The sequence below is a fragment of the Pristiophorus japonicus genome, chromosome 1, assembly GCF_044704955.1.
Source record: "Pristiophorus japonicus isolate sPriJap1 chromosome 1, sPriJap1.hap1, whole genome shotgun sequence".
Taxonomy (NCBI): Eukaryota; Metazoa; Chordata; class Chondrichthyes; family Pristiophoridae; genus Pristiophorus; species Pristiophorus japonicus.
The window spans coordinates 493,733,637-493,757,132 of NC_091977.1; the positions used below are offsets into that span (position 1 = coordinate 493,733,637).

A 23,496-nucleotide genomic window follows, 5' to 3' on the forward strand; every position below is an offset into this window, starting at 1 on the left:
GTAGGAACATAGGAAAAAGGAGTAGGTCATTCAGCCCCTTGATCCTGCTCTGCCATTCAATGAGACAACGTCAGGTCAATATCACAACTCCAATTACCCGCCTTTGTTTCATATCTCTTGCACTCCCCCATGGATATTTGACCCCCATATCCTCAGACTTACCATGTGCAATGCCATGGGAGATTCACAGGTAAAGTATTTTTTTTTCAAGCATGTGTTTTCTGTGAGTGTCACTCTTTGGTTATCACACTTCAAAAGTCGCACTTCAGTGTATCCTCAGACTCACCATAGGCAATGCCATGGTCGTAGCAGTATCAGTAATACATTAAGAGAACTGTAGGTTGGTTATGTATTGAGTTGATCGTCCTGCACACATGTCCTCTGAGGGAAGCCACCCTGAAATAAGGGGAGTGAAGCAAGAGTTCAAGAGGCGAAAAACTACATGCAAAAATTTATAATCCTTTCACAATATATTTATTGGAATCAAATGTACCTCACAGTATGAAATGTAAGATTTATTCATAAATATATATTTGCATAATAAATTAAAATATAACAGGATTCATTTTCATTGGCAATTGTAGTGCAGCTCTTGGCAATGTATAAGGAAGAAACCTGGCTTGATTTGAGCTTGAAATCTGATACCAATCAAATAACCAGGCATTAAAAACAGACTCATCATCATAGGCAGTCCCTTGGAATCAAGGAATACTTGCTTTCACTCTTAAAATGAGCTCTTAGGTGGCTGAACAGGCCAATATGAGAACAGAACCACAGTCCCTGTCACAGGGGGGACAGATAACGGAGTGGAAGATGCCTGTGCGTGAGTTCTTTTAACGTGGGGTGGCCGTTGCACACCGGCAACCACAGGGGCTTAGCTGAGCAAGCCCAACTACAGACTGGGAAGTAATTGGCACTTGCAATATTTTTAAATAGGAATGTTTTAGACACTGGGGATAATTTTCCAGGTACACCTTTATCCAGCCATGGCATAAATCAGAAAATCATTAGCACGCTGCCAACACTCACCATTTATACTCATACATTGGGTAAGAAATTGGGGAGTTTATCAAAATCTATGGACCAAAAATCACAGGCAGCACTCCCGTGATTTTTCAACACGGTTTCAACACGGATTGCCGATGGGCAAGATTCCCTGTCACGACATGGACTCGGAAAATGACCTCCAGTGTTTACGCTTACCTGCCTCCCCCCTCGGTTACTCATGGGCTTTTCCCCCACTAACCTCCTTTACTGAAGGCACTGACTCCTTGCAGGGGTACATACTGGTGTAGCAGCTTTCCAGGACCTCGCGGAATCCATGAGCCTAAACGGACAGAATGCGTACACTACTTGCTGGGCGGGTGGAGATCAAAGCTAAGCTCATTCCTTCTGCTCATCCTCTATCAGGGGAGGATCACTGGACAGTGACCAGGACCAGTAATCCTGGCTGATTTTAATTTTTGCTCCTCTTTCCGAGCTTAGTGCAATAGGAAGCATGCCGGTTTGCGTCTGTTAAACATTGGTTACAGACAACTGCGAGCTGACAGCCTGTGTGGAGCGTATCCACATCTGTGCCTGTCTTATTCCCGGGTGGTAGCAAAAATGTAGAGCATTGCCCACAGCTCACAATGTCACAAGAAGAGGAGCAACTCTTTGCCATATTTCTGCTCACAGGTTGCTTCCAAGCAGCTTTTTTTGTATCATAAGGAAGATTAATAAGGAGTGCTTTAGAGTAAACTGCAACTATATGGGGATCTCACTTTATAGTACAGGATTATGTGACAACGATAATATACTTTAAATTAATCAAAATACATGCTCTTTAATTTAATCAATATACCTCCCCTTTAAGTCAAACAGTGAATTCTGAAAACAATACACACAGATTGTAGTCTGATAAATACTGCACCCACCACCATTATGATTACTGATAACAAATTATTAAACCTGGATAGAATTTTAGTAATTTAACAATATATCATCATTGACAGAAATAAAACTCATTTAGTGGACATAAGCTGTCCTGAGTCACACATTTCTAAATATTGACATATCCACCTTTTAACTTAAAAATATATTTTTATCCTACAAAATATCCATTAAAAATATGTACACAGATTTTCTTAAAAGACAAGCACCAGTATTGGAGATGATTTACTCAGAGGAGGGAGGAGGGAGGAGGGAGGAAAGTGTAGGAGAGCATCTCGTTATTTTATTCTCGGGCTGTGAGTGTTGCTGGTACAGCCTGGCATTTACTGCTTGCTGCTAGTTGCCCTGAGAAGGTGCTGCTGGGCCTTCTTCTTGAATTCAGTGGCTTGCTAGGCCACTTCAGAGCGAAAGTAAGAGACAACCACATTGGAGTGTGATTGGAGTCACGCATAGGCCAGACCGGGTAAGAACAACAGGTTTCCTTCCCTAAAGGACATTAGTGAACCAGTTGGGTTTCTACAACAACAAAAAAAAAATTTGGTAGTATATGGCAAGAGAGTGGTCAGGAAAGTGGAGTTGAGGCCAAGACCAGATCAGCCATGATCTTATTGAATGGCGGAGCAGGCTCGAGGGGCCAAATGGCCTACTCCTGCTCCTATTTCTTATGTTCTTATGAAACCCGAGGAAAGTGTGAAAGGGGAGAAAAATATCTTTTGTTTTAAAATTACAGCGCTGTATTCTTTGTCTTTCCTGCTTTTTCTTTCCAACCTCCTAATTTAAAAACTTAAAAACATCACAATTTTGCATCTAGTAGTGACACAGGAAGGCATCAAATTAACTAAAAAGGCACAAATATTTTTTTGATACATCAGATGATTTCAGAAGTAGTTCTCTAAAATGATCATCCTTTTCACCTTTTTTATTATACAGGAAAGAAAAAAAAACACAACAAAAATATAAGCTGTACTTTCACAAGCTTCTCCCCATCTTTCCTAAAGACACTGGGGCAAATTTTGAATTTAGGTGAGTATAAAACGGCATTGTGGATTCAGCCTCCCATTTTACATCTGTCCCGGGTTTCATTTCTCTCGTCTTCAGTGGAAATGAAAATCGAGAGATATACAATATCGCTTGTTTTACACTGTCGCCCAAAGTCAAAATGACCCCCACTGACTCTGACTGGGGTACACTTCCACAGTGCAGCCACTTGCTGTGGCTCACTCATATACTTTATATATGTGTCAGCAGGCTGTTTACTGCAGTGGCAGTAGTGCACGGCTGAGCCTGACTTCAGTACCCAGGGTCGAACAGGACACTGATCAGAATCATAACCCTTGCTGATTGTTCCTCAGGGGCAGTGAGGCCACTTCCAGTGTCGCTGCCACCATACTGCTGAGCTCATCTTTATTCAGCATGGAACAAAGATCAAAGCTGAAACTGTCCTGGCCTGTATGGCTCAGTGCCACAGCCCATTTAATAACGCAGCCATCTGGGAGATCTAACTGCTTTGATCTTAATTTAACTAGTGATAAGTTACCACATCCACTCGGGTCAGACTTATTATCTAAAGGAAGTAAAACCCTGGTCGAGTCGAAGGTGATACCCAGACCACAGATATTGCAATTCAACAGAAATAGTTGAAAAGATGGGATTCTATATTGAAAACTAGGCCAGTTTCGCAATCAGAATATTAAAGGAATTCTATTGTCGGGTTCCTTTTGAAGTGGTCATTTTGAGATACAAAGTTGGGAACCATGTAAAAGAAAATTCAGAATTTTGTTTTCCCCTTCAGTTCCACTTTTTAACTCCTCAAAAATCTGGACCCATGACTTCCTTGAAAGCTTTTGGTTCAGGCAGCATTCTTCCACTTAAAATCATTAATTTGGTTACATTCAGTTAACAACTTCCCACTTCCTAGGTCTATAGGGCTAACTCCACACACCACGTAACACCTAGCATGTGGAGCAGTTTGGGTTGGAAAATAAGGCCAAACTTGCTGTAGACCTAATTTCGACTTGTGCTCCCTTGGGAGTGTGGGAGCCCTGCAGGGAGGAGTGGGATGGAGGGAATCACCCCATATAACCTCCCTGCAATGTTCACCTTCCATCATCAAGGCCCTGATACATGCTGGGGTAGAGTTCCATAGGTGTTATCTGCCCTCGGACACACTCCCCAAGTGACAGTGAGGAGCCAATATTAATGCACATCATGTATATAATAATCTTATGCACAAATGTGCTGACCTCACTTGATAATCTGTGGTCAGCTCATTTTCATTGAGACCCATTGTCATGTCCTTACCATTCCTGAGATAAGCTAACACAAACTAAATAAACATTTATAAACTTCATGTGCACACATACACACACGTATAGATTGCAGCACAAATTACTGATGTCCATCAACTCGAATTTAATCATCTTCAAGCATTTTTTTCCAGGACTTTAGCCTAGCTACGTAGCTACTCAATGGCTTATAAAACTGCGATACATTATTGCAAGACATCCCTTCTCCTCTCTGATTGGCTGTTGCTCCGCCACACCAGTCATTGAGTGCATTTTACAGCCTGTTTAAGGCAATTTGGTATCTTAAAATGAAGATCATTCAGATTTGTTTCTTTTCAGAAGTCCAGTTTTTGATCTAAGAGGTAGTTTTTTTTCCAGCTTTCATTCTGTAGGTATAGGATATTCTCCTATCTCAGTTTCAGGTCTACTAAAGGCCTGGCATGACTATTTAGACAGTTCCCACCATTACTGCCCATCAGCAAGAGGAAAAGGCTGGCCAAAATGTTAATGGAATAGCCAATTGCCTTGACAATTTTTCAAGAGAGGAGGTAACTTCTGCTAGAGTGTGGTTTCCACAGGATTTGAATGCCCAATGGCCATTCTTCATGTATGAGCCTTGACAGTGAGTGCTGGCAGGCTACTTTGACCATGGAGAAGCATCACAGCAGACCTGCTCCTGTCTTCACCCAACAGCCACAAGAGCACACTTTTCAGCAATACAGTGATCAGGAGCAGGAATCCTGATTTGCTCTCTTACCCGGAGGTACCAAGTCCAACAGAACCACCCATAGTATCACCCAAGATGAAGTCTGAATGGGGATTGAACGCCTTGTCTTCCTGGCTGTGTACCTCCACAGTGCATTTACACACCGAGCCATCAAGAGAGCACACACCCTGGAAATCAGAATGAAAATAGGTTGTATGACCAATTCGTAGCAGACTTGATAATAGATCATGACCAGGAAGCACAACCGATTATAACCTCCCCACCACCCCCAAACAGATATAGCTCTGAATGAAGTCTAATTCCTAAAAATACCTCACTGGTGAAGAAATACCATAATTAGATCAGGAGATCTTTCAGGACATCAACCTAATGGGACTTGAAAATCCATGGACTTTAGGGAACAAGTAGAACACCTGAACATTTTAATTTGGTGGCAGAGATAGCACATAATATTTGGTGTTACATAAAAACATAAGAAATAAGAACAAGAGTAGGCCACCTGGCCCCTCGAGCCTGCTCTGCCATTTAATATCATGGCTGATCTGATCATGGACTCAGCTCCACTTCCCTGCCCGCTCCCCGTAACCCTTTATTCCCTTATCGCTCAAAAATCTGTCTCCCCGCCTTAAATAGGTAAGTGGTATGATGATGCTTTCCAACATGATTTACCTCATTGCATTGTTTAGTTTGTAAGCAAATGAGAAAAGGGTGAACAATCAATTCTTCATGATGACAGTGACATTTTTTAAAGCTATTGGCACAGAGGAGTTGCACATGAGGACTGGGACTCTTCCTCTTCAAGCCCACCTATTTCCTGCCCCGAGACTTTCTGGGACATGATTCCAGGATGCTGACAATTCTCAGTAACCTGATCCAAGTGAAAATCGAGACAGTGAGCATCAGCAGGCTATTCGACTGTATTGGAATCACAGCCTGATCCTATCTATATGTCAGCCTCTTTATAAAATAAAAATTGTCTCATTGTTTAAATACAACACACTATTGCTGGAAGTAATTCGACAAATTGCAATGTCAATCAGCATTGTTGAATTCTCATGATACATTTAAAGCTTTGATCAATTCAGTATATTGTCCAGTTCCTCCTCCCTGAAAACTAATTTGTTCATGTTCCAAGAATCTTCTCACTATTAAAACATTGGCATGTCTTTATCATAGAGTGTTTGCTGTGTCAGTCTCTTTTGTCTTAGAAGTCTGGATGAAACCAGACCCAAGTGGTAAACTGGCCAGATGATCACACCTACTTAACTCAAATGTGTGTTTGATGCTTCCTCCTATGGATAATATATGAATCCAGTGCAGGACAGACACATTCTCTCCACCCCACCTCACTCTCTAACTGGGGATAAGTTCTGGGGAGAGATGAAATTAGTCTAAGTTAGTCTCAGCCGAGTCGGTGATCGACATGAGTCCGCAGTATGAAATTGCCCATAATTTGGTACTAATTAGCCCGGAATTGAGAACCTCACTCAGATAGACCAAAAAGATAGCAAGTGTGTAAAATAGGAACAAAAAATTCACAGTATTGCAGTAAGGAATGTTTTTCTATGGTTGGAGTTAAGGCACATTGTTGGAAGAGAGTAGAAGCAGTTTGACTTTTTATTTGCCCAACTATAGCTGACCAGGGACTGCTCTTCAGAGTTTCCAAAGTAGTGTTTCATTTCCTAGTCCAGCCATCCATCACCTCAATTAACATGAAGACATTTACAATATGTACAATGTTTGTCTGGAGCTCAGTCGTAGACCTTAAGGGTCAATTGCCTTTAAAGAAATTTATTTTATGAACATTGTCAAGGGTCTTAGTGATATTGGCTTCAAAATCTCCATCATGAACTCCTGTCTTTCGGAAGGCTCCTGCGCCAGCATTCTTCTCCCAGTAATGATGCCAATGTCCTAAGCTGTTGGCACCGAATCCGTAAACATTCACCTGCAGGGCAAAGGCAGCACAGAGGTTAGAGTAAAGCTTCTCTCCCTTTTCCTCCCATTTGGCAATGACTCATGCTGAACATCTGGTGGCATGGGAGAGACTACCTTACTGGACTTTGGTATTGTTTGTGTGTGAGGCCTGTTAGTGAGAATCTGTAGGCTCTTCAATGAGAGGTGAGGGTGGATGTGTGTGGGGGGGGGAGGTGGGGGGGGGGGCGACGCAAGGCGTCGCAGTCGAGCCTATTCTTGATCTCATTGGCATCCACCCGTGCACCTTCCAGGAGGAGTCATCAGATAGCAGTCAAATGAAAGATCATTTTCCTGTTCTAATACTCTCCTCTTCTCCCTCTGAAGGAGCAAACTCATGTTTGGGGACATAGGAACAGGAAGAGGCCATTCAGCCCTTCGAGCCTGTTCTGCCATTCAATGAGATCATGGCTGATCTGTGATCTAACTCCATATACCTGCCTTTGGCCCATATCCCTTAATACCTTTGGTTAACAAAAAGCTATCAATCTCCAATTTAAAATTAACAATTGATCTAGCATCAATTGCCATTTGTGGAAGAGAGTTCTACACTTCACCACCCTTTGTGTGTAGAAGTGTTTCTTAATTTAATCCTGAAATATCTGGCTCTAATTTTTAGACTATGCCCCCTAATCCTAGAATCCCCAACCAGTGGAAATAGTTTCTCTCTACCCTATCTGTTCCTCTAAATATCCTGAAAACCTCAATCAGATCAGCCCTTAACCTTCTAAATTCTAAGGAATACAACCCTAATTTGTGTAATCTCGCCTCTTAACTTGAAGTCCATTATCATTCTGATAAACCTACGTTGCACTCCCTCCAAGGCCAATATATTCTTCCTAAGGTGTGGTGCCCAGAACTGCTCACATTTCTCCAGGTGTGGTCTAACCAGGGTTTTGTATAGCTGCAGCATGACTTCTATCCCCTTGTACTCTAGTCCTCTAAATATAAAAGCCAGCATTCCATTAGCCTTTTTGATTATTTTCTGTAGCTGTTCATGACATTTTAATGATCTATGTACCTGAAACCCCAAGTTTCTTTGGACATCTACTCTTTTTAACTTTTCACCATTTAGAGAGTACCCTGTTCTATCCTTTGTAGGTCCAAAGTGGATGATCTCACATTTGTCTATATTGAAATCCATTTGCCACAGTTTTGCCCATTCACTTAATTTACCAATAGCCCTTTGTAATTTTATGCTTTCATCTACACTGTCTACAATGTCGTCTATCTTTGTGTCATCAGCAAATTTGGATACATGACTTTCTAAGCCGATAATAAATATTGTGAATAGTTGAGGCCCCAATAGGCAGACGCGGAGCAATGGCAGCAGTGAGCGGGAGGAGAGCCGATTGCAACTCAACACAGGAGTCAGGAGTGACGTCAGAAACCAAAAGTGACATTGGCACAAGGGTAGGAGCTGATTGGTGAGTTGCCGGTGAATGTTTTTTTTTTGTCTTTGAGTGTTAAGTTTATTTCATAGTTTAGTTTATAGTCTATTAACTAGAGGGGGAGCAGAGCAGCTCAGTCCCATAGAGTACACATCCTGTGGCATCCTGGACGCTTCACATGGCCTGGACGACCACGTGTGCAGGAAGTTTCACCAGCTACAGCGACTCGAGCTCCGGGTTTTGGAGTTTGAGCAGCAGCTGGAGTCACTGCGGTGCATCTGCGAGGCTGAGAATTTTGTGGATAGCACATTTCTAGAAGTGGTCACCCCGCAGCTAAAGAATGTGCAGGCGGAGAGGAAGTGGATGACACCAGATAGAAGAGGAGGACTAGGCATTAGGGAAGGAGTTCCCTGAGTGCATCTCGCTTTACAACCAATATTCTGTTCTGAGTACTGGTGAGGGCGATAGTGCCTCTGGGGACCATCGTCCAAGTCCACGGCACCACCGGTGGCTCAGCTGCACAGGGAGGAAGAATAATGAAATAGCAATACTGGTGGGGGATTCGATAGTCAGGGGAGTAGACAGGCATTTCTGCAGCTGCAGATGTGACTCCAGGATGGTATGTTGCCTCCCTGGTGCCAGTGTCAAGGATGTCATCGAGCGGCTGCAAGACATTCTGGGGGGAGAGGGTGAACAGCCAGAGGTCGTGGTCCATATCGGTACCAATGACCTAGGTAGAAAGAGGGATGAGGTCCTGCAGGCAGAGTTTAGGGAGCTAGGAGAGATATTAAAAAGCAGGACCTCAAAGGTAGTAATCTCTGGGTGCTAGTGAGTACAGAAATAGGAGGATAGAGAAGATGAATGCATGGCTGGAGAGATGGTGCAGGCAGGAGGGCTTTAGATTCCTGAGGCATTGGGACCGTTTCTGGGGAAGGTAGGACTTGTACAAGCCGGACGGGTTGCATCTCAACAGAGCCGGGACCAGTATTCTCGCATGAGGGTATGCTATTGCTGTTGGGGAGGGTTTAAACTAGCTTGGCAGGGGGATGGGAACCGGAGAATAGATTCAGTGGGGAGAGAAGCAAAGCTGGAATTGGGCAGCGGAAAAGTATAATGTGAATTTGGAAGACAGAGGTCTGGAAAATAGACAACGAGGGAGTTTGGCACCACTAAATTGTATATACTTCAATGCAAGGAGTACAGGGATTAAGGCAGATGAGCTGAGAGCACAGATAGACACTTGGGAGAAAGATATTGTAGCCATTCCTGAGACATGGCTGAAAGAAGGACAGGTATGTTAGCTCAACATTCTTGGTTACAGTGTTTTCAGACGGGATAGGGAGGGGGGTAAAAAAGAAGGGGGGAAGAATAATGGAATAGCAATACGTGGGGGATTCGATAGTCAGGGGAGCAGACAGGCATTTCTGCTGCCGCAGATGTGACTCCAGGATGGTATGTTGCCTCCCTGGTGACATTGAGCAGCTGCAAGACATTCTGGGGGGAGAGGGTGAACAGCCAGAGGTCGTGGTCCATATCAGTAACAATGAATTAAAGAAACAATTACAGCTGTGAGAAGGGATGATATGTTTGAGAGGCATCGAACGAGGCCATATGGGTTGAATTGAAGGACAAAAAAGGGGCAATCACATGACTTGGAGTGTACTATAGACCTCCAAACAGTCAGAGAGAGATAGAAGAACAAATATGTGGGCAAATTGCAGCAAAGTGCTAAAATTATAGAGCTATAATAATGGGGGACCCTAATATTAACTGGGAAAAAGGCAATGTCAATGGTACAGAGGCTGTGGAATTCCTAAAATGCATTCAGGAGAACTTCTTTAACCAGTATGTAACAAGCCCAACAAGGGAGGGGGTTGTTCTGGACTTGGTTTTGGGGAATGAAGAGAGACAGGTGGAAGGGGTATCAGTGGGAGAGCATTTTGGTGCTAGTGATCATAATTCAGTAAGATTTAGGTAGTTATGGACCAGGAAAAAGAGTTCTCAATTGGGGTAAAGCCAATTTTGCTGAGCTGAGATGGGATTTAGAAACATAGAAACATAGAAAATAGGTGCAGGAGTAGGCCATTCGGCCCTTCTAGCCTGCACCGCCATTCAATGAGTTCATGGCTGAACATGCAACTTCAGTACCCCATTCCTGCTTTCTCACCATACCCCTTGATTCCCCTAGTAGTAAGGACTTCATCTAACTCCTTTTTGAATATATTTAGTGAATTGGCCTCAACAACTTTCTGTGGTAGAGAATTCCACAGGTTCACCACTCTCTGGGTGAAGAAATTCCTCCTCATCTCGGTCCTAAATGGCTTCCCCCTTATCCTGAGACTGTGTCCCCTGGTTCTGGACTTCCCCAACATTGGGAACATTCTTCCTGCATCTAACCTGTCTAACCCCGTCAGAATTTTAAACGTTTCTATGAGGTCCCCTCTCATTCTTCTGAACTCCAGTGAATACAAGCCCAGTTGATCCAGTCTTTCTTGATAGGTCAGTCCCGCCATCCCGGGAATCAGTCTGGTGAACCTTCGCTGCACTCCCTCAATAGCAAGAATGTCCTTCCTCAGGTTAGGAGACCAAAACTGTACACAATACTCCAGGTGTGGCCTCACCAAGGCCTTGTACAATTGTAGCAACACCTCCCTGCCCTTGTACTCAAATCCCCTCGCTATGAAGGCCAACATGCCATTTGCTTTCTTAACCGCCTGCTGTACCTGCATGCCAACCTTCAATGACTGATGTACCATGACACCCAGGTCTCTTTGCACCTGCCCTTTTCCTAATCTGTCACCATTCAGATAATAGTCTGTCTCTCTGTTTTTACCACCAAAGTGGATAACCTCACATTTATCCACATTATACTTCATCTGCCATGCATTTGCCCACTCACCTAACCTATCCAAGTCGCTCTGCAGCCTCATAGAATCCTCCTTGCAGCTCATACTGCCACCCAACTTAGTGTCATCCGCAAATTTGGAGATACTACATTTAATCCCCTCGTCTAAATCATTAATGTACAGTGTAAACAGCTGGGGCCCCAGCACAGAACCTTGCGGTATCCCACTAGTCACTGCCTGCCATTCTGAAAAGTCCCCATTTACTCCTACTCTTTGCTTCCTGTCTGACAACCAGTTCTCAATCCATGTCAGCACACTACCCCCAATCCCATGTGCTTTAACTTTGCACATTAATCTCTTGTGTGGGACCTTGTCGAAAGCCAAAGTGGACTGGAAAAGGCGACTTGAAGGTAAATCAGTGTCAGAGCAGTGGAAGACATTCAAGGAGGAGATCCTGAGGGTACAAAGCAATTATGTTCCCTTAAAAAACAAGGTGGGCTGACAAATCTAGAGCCCCCTGGATGTCAAGGGACATACTGGGTAAGATAAAGAAAAAAAAAGGAAGCTTATGACAGATATCAAGAACTCAATACTGCAGAGACTTGAGAGGAGTATAAAAATTGCAGGGGTGCAATTAAAAAAGGTATCAGGAAAGCAAAGAGAGAGCATGAAAGAATGTTGGCAAGTAAAATCAGGGAAACCCCAAATATGTTTTATAAATACATTAGGTGCAAGAGGATAACTAGAGAAAGAGTGGGGCCTATTAGGGACCACAAAGGAAATCTGTGTGTGGAGGCAGAAGATGTGGGTATGATTCTTAATGAACACTTTGCATCTGTTTTTACTAAAGAGAGGGGCGATGCAGACTTTGCAACGAGGGAGGAGGAGTGTGAAATATTCGACGAGATAAACATGGTGAGAGAGGAAGTATTAAGGGGCTTAGCAGCTTTCGAAGTGGATAAATCCCCAGGCCCGGATGAAATGTACCCCAGGCTGTTAAGAGAAGCAAAAGACGAAATAGCAGAGGCTCGGACCATCATTTTAAGAACATAAGAACATATGAAATAGGAACAGGAAAAGGCCATACGGCCCCTCGAGCCTATTCCGCCATTCAATACGATCATGGCTGATCTGATTATGGACTCAGCTCCACTTCCCCGCCCACTCCCTATCACTCCTTGTCCCCTTATCGTTCAAGAAACTGTCTATTTCTGTCTTAAATTTATTCAATGTCCCAGCCTCCACAGCTGTCTGAGGCAGCAAATTCCACAGATTTACAACCCTCTGAGAGAAGAAATTCCTCCTCATCTCTGTTTTAAATGGGCGGCCCCTTATTCTAAGATCATGCCCTCTAGTTCTAGTCTCCCTCATTAGTGGAAACATCCTCTCTGCATCCACCTTGTCAAGGCCCCTCATAATCTTATACGCTTCGATAAGATCACCTCTCATTCTTCTGAATTCCAATGAGTAGAGGCCCAATCTACTCAACCTTTCCTCATAAGTCCACCCTCTCATCCCCGGAATCAACCTAGTGAACCTTCTCTGAACTGCCTCCAAAGCAAGTATTTCATAAATATGGAAACCAAAACTGAACGCAGTATTCCAGGTGTGGCCTCACCAATACCTTGTATAGCTGTAGCAAGACTTCCCTGCTTTTATACTCCATCCCCTTTGCAATAAAGGCCAAGATACCACTGGCCGTCCTGATCTCTTGCTGTACCTGCACACTATCCTTGTGTTTCATGCACAAGTACACCCAGGCCCCACTGTACTGCGGCACTTTGCAATCTTTTTCCATTTACATAATAACTTGCTCTTTGATTTTTTTTCTGCCTCATACTTTCCAACATTATACTCCATCTGCCAAATTTTTGCCCACTCACTTAGCCTGTCTATGTCCTTTTGCAGATTTTTTGTGTTCTCCTCACACATTGCTTTTCCTCCCATCTTTGTATCGTCAGCAAACTTGGCTACGTTACACTCAGTCCCTTCTTCCAAGTCGTTAATATAGATTGTAAATAGTTGGGGTCCCAGCACTGATCCCTGCAGCACCCCACTAGTTATTGGTTGCCAACCAGAGAATGAACCATTTATCCCGACTCTCTGTTCTCTGTTAATTAGCCAATCCTCTATCCATGCTAATACATTACCCCCAACCTGGTGAACTTTTATCTGTCCTCTCTGGTTACAGGTGTGGTGCCAGAGGACTGGAGGACTGCTAATGTTGTACCTTTGTTTAAAAAGGAGAAAGGGATAGACCGAATAATTACAGGCCAGTGAGCCTAACCTCAGTGGTGGGAAAATTATTGGAAAAAATCCTGCGGGACAGGATAAATCATCATTGGGAAAGACATGGATTAATCAAGGACATCAGCATGGATTTGTTATGGGAAGGTCATGTCTGACTAACTGGATTGAATTTTTCGAGGAGGTAACTGGGAGGGTCGATGCGGGCAGTGCATATGATGTAGTGTATATGGATTTTAGCAAAGCTTTCGATAAGGTCCCACATGGCAGACTGGTCATGAAAGGGCAAAGTGACAAGTTGGATCCAAAATTGGCTCAGAGATATGATGCAAAGGGTAATGCTTGATGGGTGTTTTTGTGGCTGGAAGGCTGTATCCAGTGGGGTCCCACAGGGCTCAGTGCTGGGTCCTTTGCTTTTCGTGGTATATATCAATGACTTGGACTTGAATGTTGGGGGTATGATTAAGAAGTTTGCAGATGACACTAAAATAGCCTGTATGGTTGATAATGAAGAAGAAAGTTGCGGACTGCAGGAAGATATCAATGTACTGGTCAGGTGGGCATAACAGTGGCAAATTCAATCCAGAAAAGTGTGAGGTAATGCATTTGGGGAGATCTAACAAGGCAATGGAATACACATTAAATGCTACGATACTGAAAAGTGTAGAGGAACAAAGGGACCTTGGAGTGCAGGTCCACAGATCCCTAACAGTAACAGGCCAGGTAGATAAGGTGGTTAAAAAGGCATATGGAATACTTGCCTTTATTAGTCGAGGCATGGAATACAAGAGCAAGGACGTTATGCTTGAAATGCATAAAACACTGGTTAGGCCGCAGCTGGAGTACTGTGTGTAGTTCTGGTCACCACATTGCAGGAAAGATGTGATTACACTGGAAAGGGTGCAGAGGAGATTTACAAGAATGTTGCCTGGACTGGAGAATTTTGGCTTTGAGGAAAGATTGGAGATACTGGGTCTGTTTTCTTTGGAACAGAGAAGGCTGAGGGGAGGCCTGATTAAGGTGTATAAAATTGAGGGGCCTGGATAGAGTGGATAGGAAGGACCGGTTTCTGTTGGCAGAGGGGTCAACAACCAGGGGACATAGTTTTAAAGTAATTGTGGGGAGATTTAGAGGCGATATGAGGGGACATTTCCTCACCCAGATGGTCGTGGGGGTCTGGAACTGGTGGTAGAGGCAGAAACCTCACCACATTTAAAAAATACTTGGATGTGCACTTAACGTGCCATAACCTACAGGGCTAAGGACCAAGAGCTGGAAAGTGGGATTCGGCTGGATAGCTTTTGGTCGGCCATCGCGAATACAATGGGGCGAAATGGCCTTCTTCCGTGCTGTCAATGTCTATGATTCTATGATTCTTCTAACACAGATCCCTGTGGGACACCACTAGTCACATCCTGCCAATTTGAGTACCTACCCATTATCCCTACTCTCTGTCTCCTGCCGCTCAGCCAATTTCCTAACCAGATCAATAATTTGCCCTCAATTCTGTGGGCTTCTATATTAGAAAACAGTCTCTTCTATGGGACTTTATCAAATGCCTTCTGGAAGTCCATATACATAATATCCATAGACATTCCCTGTCCACTAATTTAGGCACCTCTTCAAAGAATTCAATCAGGTTTGTCAAGCATGACCCACCTTTTACAAATCCTTGTTGGCTCTCTTTGATCAACTGATAATTTTGAGGTGTTCAGTCACATTACCCTTAATTATAGATTCCAGCAATTTCCCGACAACAGATGTTGGTTCTGTCTTCACTAAGGAAGATACAAATAACCTTCCTGAAATACTAGGGGACAGAGGGTCTAGCGAGAAGGAGGAACTGAAGAAAATCCTTATTAGTCAGGAAATTGTGTTAGGGAAATTGATGGGATTGAAGGTCAATAAATCCCTAGGGCCTGATAGTCTGCATCCCAGAGTACTTAAGGAAGTGGCCCTAGAAATAGTGGATGCATTGGTGGTCATTTTCCAACATTCTATAGACTCTGGATCAGTTCCTATGGATTGGAGGGTAGCTAATGTAACCCCACTTTTTAAAAAAGGAGGGAGAGAGAAAACAGGGAATTATAGACCGGTTAGTCTGACATTGGTAGTTTGGAAAATGTTGGAATCTATTATTAAAGATGTAATAGCAGCGCATTTGGAAAGCAGTGACAGGATCGGTCCAAGTCAGCATGGATTTATGAAAGGGAAATCATGCTTGACAAATCTTCTAGAATTTTTTGAGGATGTAACTAGTAGAGTGGACAAGGGAGAACCAGTGGATGTGGTGTATTTGGACTTTCAAAAGACTTTTGACAAGCTCCCACACAAGAGATTAGTGTGCAAAATTAAAGCACATGATATTGGGGGTAATGTATTGACATGGATAGAGAATTGGTTGGCAGACAGGAAGCAAAGAGTAGGAAAAAATGGGTCCTGTTCAGAATGGCAGGCAGTGACTAGTGAGGTACTGCAAGGTTCAGTGATGGGACCCCAGCTATTTACAATATATATTAATGATTTAGATGAAGGAATTAATTGTAATATCTCCAAGTTTGCCTATGCCACTAAGCTGGGTGGCAGTGTGAGCTGTGAGGAGGATGCTAAGAAGCTGCAGGGTGACTTGGACAAGTTCGGTGAGTGGGCAAATGCATGGCAGATGTAGTATAATGTAGATAAATGTGAGCTTATCCACTTTGGTGGCAAAAACAGGAAGGTAGAATATTATCTGAATGGTGACAGATTAGGAAAAGGGGAGGTGCAACGAGACCTGGGTGTCATGGTACATCAATCATTGAAAGTTGGCATGCAGGTACAGCAGGCAGTGAAGAAGGCAAATGGTATGTTGGCCTTCATAGCAAGAGGAATTGAGTGAACATAGAAGTATAGGAGCAGGGAGGTCTTACTGCAGTTGTACAGGGCCTTGGTGAGGCCACACCTTGAATATTGTGTACTGTTTTGGTCTCCTAATCTGAGGAAGGACATTCTTGCTATTGAGGGAGTGCACCAGACTGATTCCCGGGATGGCAGGGTTTACTTATGAAGAAAGACTGTATCGACTAGGCTTATATTCACTGGAATTTAAAAGAATGAGAGGGAACCTCATAGAAATATATAAAATTCTGACGGGATTGGACAGGTTAGATGCAGGAAGAATGCTCCCGATGTTGGGAAAGTCCAGAACCAGGAGTCACAGTCTAAGGATAAGGGGTAAGCCATATAGAGGAGGAGAAACTTTTTCACTCAGAGAATTGTGAACCTGTGGAATTCTCTACCACAGAAAGTTGTTGAGGCCAGTTCGTTAGATATATTCAAAACGGGGTTAAATGTGACCCTTACGGCTAAAGGGATCAAGGGGTATGGAGAGAAAGTAGAAATGGGGTACTGAAGTTGCATGATCAGCCATGATCATATTGAATGATGGTGCAGGCTCGAAGGGCCGAATGGCCTACTCATGCACCTATTTTCTATGTTTCTATATTTCTATGTTTCTATGTTAGGCTAACTGGTCTATAATTCCCTGGTTTCCCTCTCTCACCATTCTTAAAAAGTGGAGTGACATGCACAATTTTCCAATCTAAAGGGACGGTTCCTGAATCTAGAGAACTTTGGAAGATTATAGTTGGGGCATCTGCAGTGTGCTCACCTACTTCCTTTAAATCCTGGGATGGGGAGAGTTCCAGAATCCTTGCCTGAAATTTGGTATCTCATCCATGAGGCCATTCTTCATGAGTGAACCTGGACAGTGAGTTGGAGGGGTTGGGGTGGGGTGGGTCACACAGCTTAATCCTGATATCCACTCAGGCCCTTTCCAGCAGAAGTCATTGGAGCAGGAGCCTGGCTAATTTCTCAACTTGCTTGCTTTGGGCCACTGAGGCCAATTGCTCATCAGAGATTAGCAGACATGAGTATATGAACCTGGGATTGAGCACAAAGTATTCAAGGTCTCGGAACATAGGAACAGGAGTAGGCCCTTTAGCCCCTTGAGCCTGGTCTGTCATTCAATTGGCTGATCTATACTTCAACGACATTTACCCACCTTAGCTCCATATCCTTTGATACAAAGCATCCACAAGCGTTTTGGGGGAGAGAATTGCAGGTTTCTGCTATGCTTTGTGTGGAAAAAGTCCTTCGCTGATTTCACTCTTAAATGGCCCGACTCTAATTTTAAGATTATGGGGCCAATTTTCATCAAGGCCTCCGCCCGCTCAAGTGTCGCCGAGGTACTTTCGGTGGAATATTCATGGCCGAGGTCCCTAAAGGTTGGCGGGCGGCAAATAGATGACGTACGCCACCAATCTGGGCAGTAGCGGGCGGGAGGTCTCATTCCCGGCGGCAGAGGCGCTTGCTGCCCAAGTGCCACCGAGGATGGAGTCGGGCCCATGGAGGGGTGAAGACTTGGAAAAAAAAAAATCATCAATAAAAAATAAAAAAACTATTGGAAGACCTCCAGGGGCCCCATGCAGGTAAGTCGCTGTTGAAAAAATGTTTTAAATGTTCACTTACCTTTTTTTCAGATTCTGCATACTCATCGTTGGGGACAGACCAGCCTCCATGCAGCGGTCCACCCCCGTTCTGCTGCCGAGTCCCACCGACTCCCGCCCACAGGAATCTGGGAGCTCAGCGGGAAGGAGCTCAGTTGTACCACTCGGCCGTCCGCTGACGTCAGCGGACGGTTCCTGGCAGCTCTGCCCCCGCCCGCTCCAGGCCAACCGAAAGTGGCATTGGGCGGATCTTCAGGAGGAATATCGGCATGAGTGGGCATCAGTCGGTGGCAGCGGGCGGTGGGCTGATGAATTTTGGACCCAATATCCATTTATTCTTGATTCCCCCATCAGATAAAATAGTTTCTCTGTATCTACCGTGTCGATTCCTTTAAACATTTAAAATCAAATCATCCCGAAATCTTTTATACTCAAAGCCATATGGCTGTCCAACATTTGGTAGTATATTTACCAATTAAGCAACAAAGGAGCTTATACTTCGCTTTTAATAATTTAAATACATTGGAAATCACGTTTACCTCATCACAGACATGAAGTGCGAAAATCGTGACCAGCATCCCAGTTGAGGTGTATCTTCCATGATGCTCGTTCCAGTTGTCATAAACATACTTAAAAAAATGTGGGCTGAAGACCAATACCTAAAAATATAGATAACAAGAAATCGGATTTAGAACAGGATTTCTTTTTTTCTAAAATGTCAACTTGTAAGTCTTCTATCAAGTACATATGATCTAAGTACATCCAGCATTTTCTGTTTTTATTTCAATATTTTCCTGGTCCACTTATAGAAAAAAATCTATTTTTAGATAAATTTGAAACTGAGCTTGGTGCCAACTAGCTGCTACTTGTTTTATCTCATCTTCTCTCCTACTCTTGTCAACTTTGGTGGTGCATGTAAGGTCCATACTCTATAGCATGAAATCACACGAGGCATATTCTGGGAACAAGGTCACTCTGTGACCTTAACTCTTTATTCGCAGCACTCCACAAGTGATGACCCTGCGTGGGACCTCCCTTTATATACCTGGGTGATCAGGTAAGGAGTGTCTCCCACAAGTTCACCCCTTGTGGTCAAGGAGTGCATCTAAGTTGTGTGTATACTGTAATAGAGTGGTGTTACATTGTGGTTACATACATGACATTACTTTCCCCCCCTAAAGTCTTATTAGGATCATAGGTTTAGTCTTTCAGGTGGTCTACGCTCCCTCGTGGAGCGCCGCAGTTGGGGCTCTGGTTGTTGGACACTGACGTGAGTGTCGGTCACCTGTGGTGATTCCGGCCTGTCCGGGCTGACCGCAGGGACTGTGCATTCTTCTGATTGCTCTTGTTGCTCATTCACTGGCGGTGGTGTGAGCTCCATCTCATGGTCTTCTTCAGGTTCCTCCGTGTCGATGCTGAACCTTTTTTTTTACTTGGTCCAGATGCTTACGGCATATCTGACCATTGTTGAGTTTTACCACGAGGACCCTATTCCCCTCTTTGTCAATTACAGCATCCTCAAGCCATTTGGGCCCCATGGCGCGATGGAGGATGAATACAGGATCATTTATTTCTATACATCTCCCCTTCGAATTACGGTCATGGTACTCATTTTGTGACTTGTGCTTGCCCTCAACTATGTCGGTCAGGACTGGGTGAATGAGGGACAAGCGGGTTTTGAGTGTCCATTTCATTAGTAGCTCTGCGGGCAGGACCTCCGTGAGCGAGTGCAGTCAGGATCTATAGGCCAGCAGGAGGCGCGAAAGGCGGCATTGTAGGGAAGGACCTTGAATCCTGAGCATACCTTGCTTAATGATTTGGACTGCACGTTCCGCCTGGCCATTGGAGGCCGGCTTAAACGGCGTGGTTGATGCCATTGCTCAACATAAACTCCCGGAATTCGTAGCTTGTGAAGCATGGCCCATTATCACTAACCAGGATGTCCTGCAAGCCATGAGTTGCAAAGATCGCACGTAGGCTTTCCACGATGGTGGATGACGTGCATGAATTCGGAATGATGCACTCGATCCATTTTGAGTACGCATCTACCACAATAAGGAACATCTTTCCCATGAATGGGCCCGCGTAGTCAACATGAATGGTAGGCCAGGGCCACGGGCTGAGCAGGACCTCCCTGGGGGCATTACCCAGCTGGGCACACGTCGTGCACCTGCGAACACAGTGTTCCAGTTCTGAATCAATTCCAGGCCACCCATCGTGTGACCGGGCAATGGCCTTCATCAGCACAATGCCTGGGTGCTCGCTGTGGAGTTCCTTGATGAATGCCTCCCTGCCCTTCTGGGGCATAACTACCCGGCTGCCCCATAGTAGGCAGTCGGCTTGGATGGAGAGCTCATCCATCCGTCTGTGGAACGGTCTGATCTCCTCAAAGCATGCTCCGTGTGCGGGCGCCCAATCCCCAGTCAGGACACATTTCTTAATCAGGGATAGGAGGGGATCTCTGTTTGTCCAAATTTTGATCTGGCGGGCTGTGATGGGGGAGCCTGCGCTGTCAAAGGCATCGACAGCCATGACCATCTCAGCGCTTTGCTCCACTGCCCCCTCAATGCTGGCCAGTGGAAGCCTGCTGAGCGCGTCAGCGCAATTTTCAGTGCCGGGCCAGTGCCGGATGGAGTAGTCATAAGCAGCCAGCGTGAGAGCCCATCTCTGTATGCGAGCTGATGTGTTGGCATTGATAGCCTTGCTGTCTGACAACTGGGATGTTAATGGCTTGTGGTCCGTCTCTAATTCAAACTTCCTACCAAAGAGGTACTGATGCATTTTTTTTACCCCATAGACACATGCGAGCGCTTCTTTCTCGACCATCCCATATCCCCGCTCTGCTTGAGAGAGCGACCTGGAGGCATATCCACAGGTTGTAGTTGACCCTCAGCATTGCCCTGCTGCAACACGCACCCAACCCCATAGGACGATGCATCACATGTCAGAACCAAATTTTTACAGGGGTCGTACAGGGTCAACAACTTGTTTGAACAAAGTAGGTTTCGCGTCCGATCAAAAGCCCGTTCCTGACAGTCCCCCCAAAACCAATCGCAACCCTTACGCAGGAGCACGTGCAGTGGCTCCAACAACGTGCTCAAGTCCGACAGATAGTTCCCGAAATAGTTCAACAGTCCCAGAAATGAATGCAACTCCAATGTGTTGCAGGGCCTGGGTGCTTGTCGAATCCCATCTGCAGCAACCTTCCTGCCCAGGAGCTAAAAACTCACATTTAGACTTCTTGAGTCGCAGGCCTACCTGGTCCAGTCGGCGTAGCACCTCCTGCAGGTTGTGGAGGTGTTCCTCGGTGTCTCGACCTGTGATGAGGATGTCGTCCTGGAATACGATTGTTCCAGGAATGGAGTTAAGCAGGCTTTCCATGTTTCGTTGAAAAATCAGGGCCTTTGATCGAATGCCAAATGGGCACCTGTTATAAGCAAACAGTCCCTTGTGCGTGGTGATGGGGGTTAGTAGTTTAGATTCGTTAGCCAGTTCCTGGGTCATATAGGCTGAAGTGAGTCCAACTTGGTGAACAGCTTGCCACCTGCCAGTGTGGCGAAGAGGTCCTCTGCTCTCGGGAGCGGGTATTGATCTTGTGGGGACACCCGATTGATGGTGGCCTTGTAGTCGCCACAGATCCTGACAGAGCCATCCGCTTTTAGGACGGGAACGATGGGGCTCACCCAGTCACTGAATTCAACAGGCAAGATGATGCCCTCTCTCAACAGCCGGTCCAATTTGCTCTCGATTTTTTCCCGCATCACATACGGCACTGCTCTGGCTTTGTGGTGCACTGGCCTGGCGTCAGGGATGATGTGCATTACTACTTTGGTGTCTTTGAAAGTCCCGACGCCAGGTTGGAATAGTGAATCGAATTGTTGTAGGACTTGTGAGCACGAACTTCGTTCTACAGATTACATTGCATGAACATCCCCCCATTTCCAGTTCATCTCGGCTAACCAGCTCCTCACCAACAGTGCGGGACCATTGCCTGGGACAATCCAGAGCGGCAGCCGATTCACTAACCTATTGTGGGTGACAGCCAACATTGCACTGCCTAGCACCGGAATGATTTCTTTAGTGTAAGTTCGTAATTGTGTCTCAACACGTGCTAATTTGGGTCTACTGGCTTTAGGTGGCCATAGCTTCTCAAATTGCTGAACGTCCATGAGTGACTGGCTGGCCCCAGTGTCCAGCTCCATGCATACTGGGATATCGTTTAATAAAACTCTCATCATCATTGGTGGCATTTTGGTGTATGAACTGTTCGCCGCATGGACCCGCTGAACCTCGGCATCCATCGATTTGCCCCAAGAGTCATCCTGCCTCAAAGTACCCTCCTCTGGTCCCTCCGTCTGGTTGCAGGCTTCCTGCACATTCGAGCTAAATGGCCACTGAGATTGCAGTTTCTGCAGACAAACTGTTGAAATCTGTAAGATCTGGCTGAGTGTTTTCCCCCACCTCCAGCCTGAGTTAAAGCTTCCATTGTTGGGGATAAAGGGACTATAGCCAGGTATTCCATGCTGACTGTCCCTTTGACTGCTCTAAAGTACCCTATTAGTGGGTATCAATGGCCCCATCCTGGCCGCATTGTCCACTGTGATGGCATGAATGTCCGTTCAGCCTGCCATTGTCTCTGTTGAAGTCCTACTCTGGGGTCTATTGCTGCCTGGGGAATGCCGGACTGCCCCTGCCTGCCTGCGGGGTTCTGAGTCGCATTGATGATTTTGACTCCCTAATCCATCGCTGCGTTAGAGGCAGAATTGTGCGTGTATATTATTTTTGTCTCTTCCTCCCCCGCCATGAAAGTTTGAGCTAACAACGCCGTCACTTCCAAAGTCAAATCCTTGGTCTCAATTATTTTGCGGAAAGTTCCCGCATGACCGATGCCCTCGATAAAGAAGTCCCTTAGCATCTCCCCCTGCAGGCGTCTGTGAACTTACAGAGGCTGGCCAAACGCCGGAGGTCCGCTACGAAGTCCGGTATGCTCTGTCCTTCACGACGTCGGTGGCTGTAGAATCTCTGTCGGGCCATATGTATGCTACTCACCGGTTTGAGGTGCTTCCCGATCAGTTTGCTAAGTTCTTCAAAGGTTTTGTCTGCCGGCTTTTCGGGTGCGAGTAAGTCCTTCATGAGCGCGTAAGTCTTTGATCTGCAGCTGGTCAAAAGATGAGCCCTTCATTTGTCGGCCGTTGCATCCCCCAGCCATTCTTTCATAACAAAGCGTTGCTGAAGCCTCTCGACAAAATCGTCCCAGTCTTCCCCAACACAGTACCATTCCTCTGTGCTACCAGTGGCCATTCTCGTTGGTCGTGAATTCCCGTTTCTCGTCGCCAATGTAAAGTCCTTACTCTATAGCATGAAACCACATGAGGCACATTCTGGGGACAAGGTCACTCTGTGACCTTAACTCTTTATTCGCAGCACTCCACAAGTGATGACCCTGCGTGGGACCTCCCTTTATATACCTGGGTGATCAGGTAAGGAGTGTCTCCCACAAGTTCACCCCTTGTGGTCAAGGTGTGCATCTAGGTTGTGTGTATACAGTCATACAGTGGTGTTACATTGTGGTTACATACATGACAGTGCACTCACTACACTATGGTTCCT

General features: G+C 45.2%; 1 protein-coding gene across 1 annotated transcript in view; it reads right to left on the reverse strand.

Moving 5' to 3' along the window:
- Positions 1 to 491: 491 nt before the first annotated feature.
- Positions 492 to 23,496, reverse strand: part of LOC139277213 (CMP-N-acetylneuraminate-beta-galactosamide-alpha-2,3-sialyltransferase 1-like) — a 127,025-nt gene continuing 104,020 nt past the window's right edge. Inside the window, exons 6-7 of the mRNA XM_070895374.1 lie at positions 18,426 to 18,545; positions 492 to 6,889 (exon numbers count right to left, since the gene is read on the reverse strand). Of these exons, the coding sequence (XP_070751475.1) occupies positions 6,716 to 6,889; positions 18,426 to 18,545 (294 nt within the window). The 3' untranslated portion in view covers positions 492 to 6,715. The remainder of the gene's footprint in view (positions 6,890 to 18,425; positions 18,546 to 23,496) is intronic.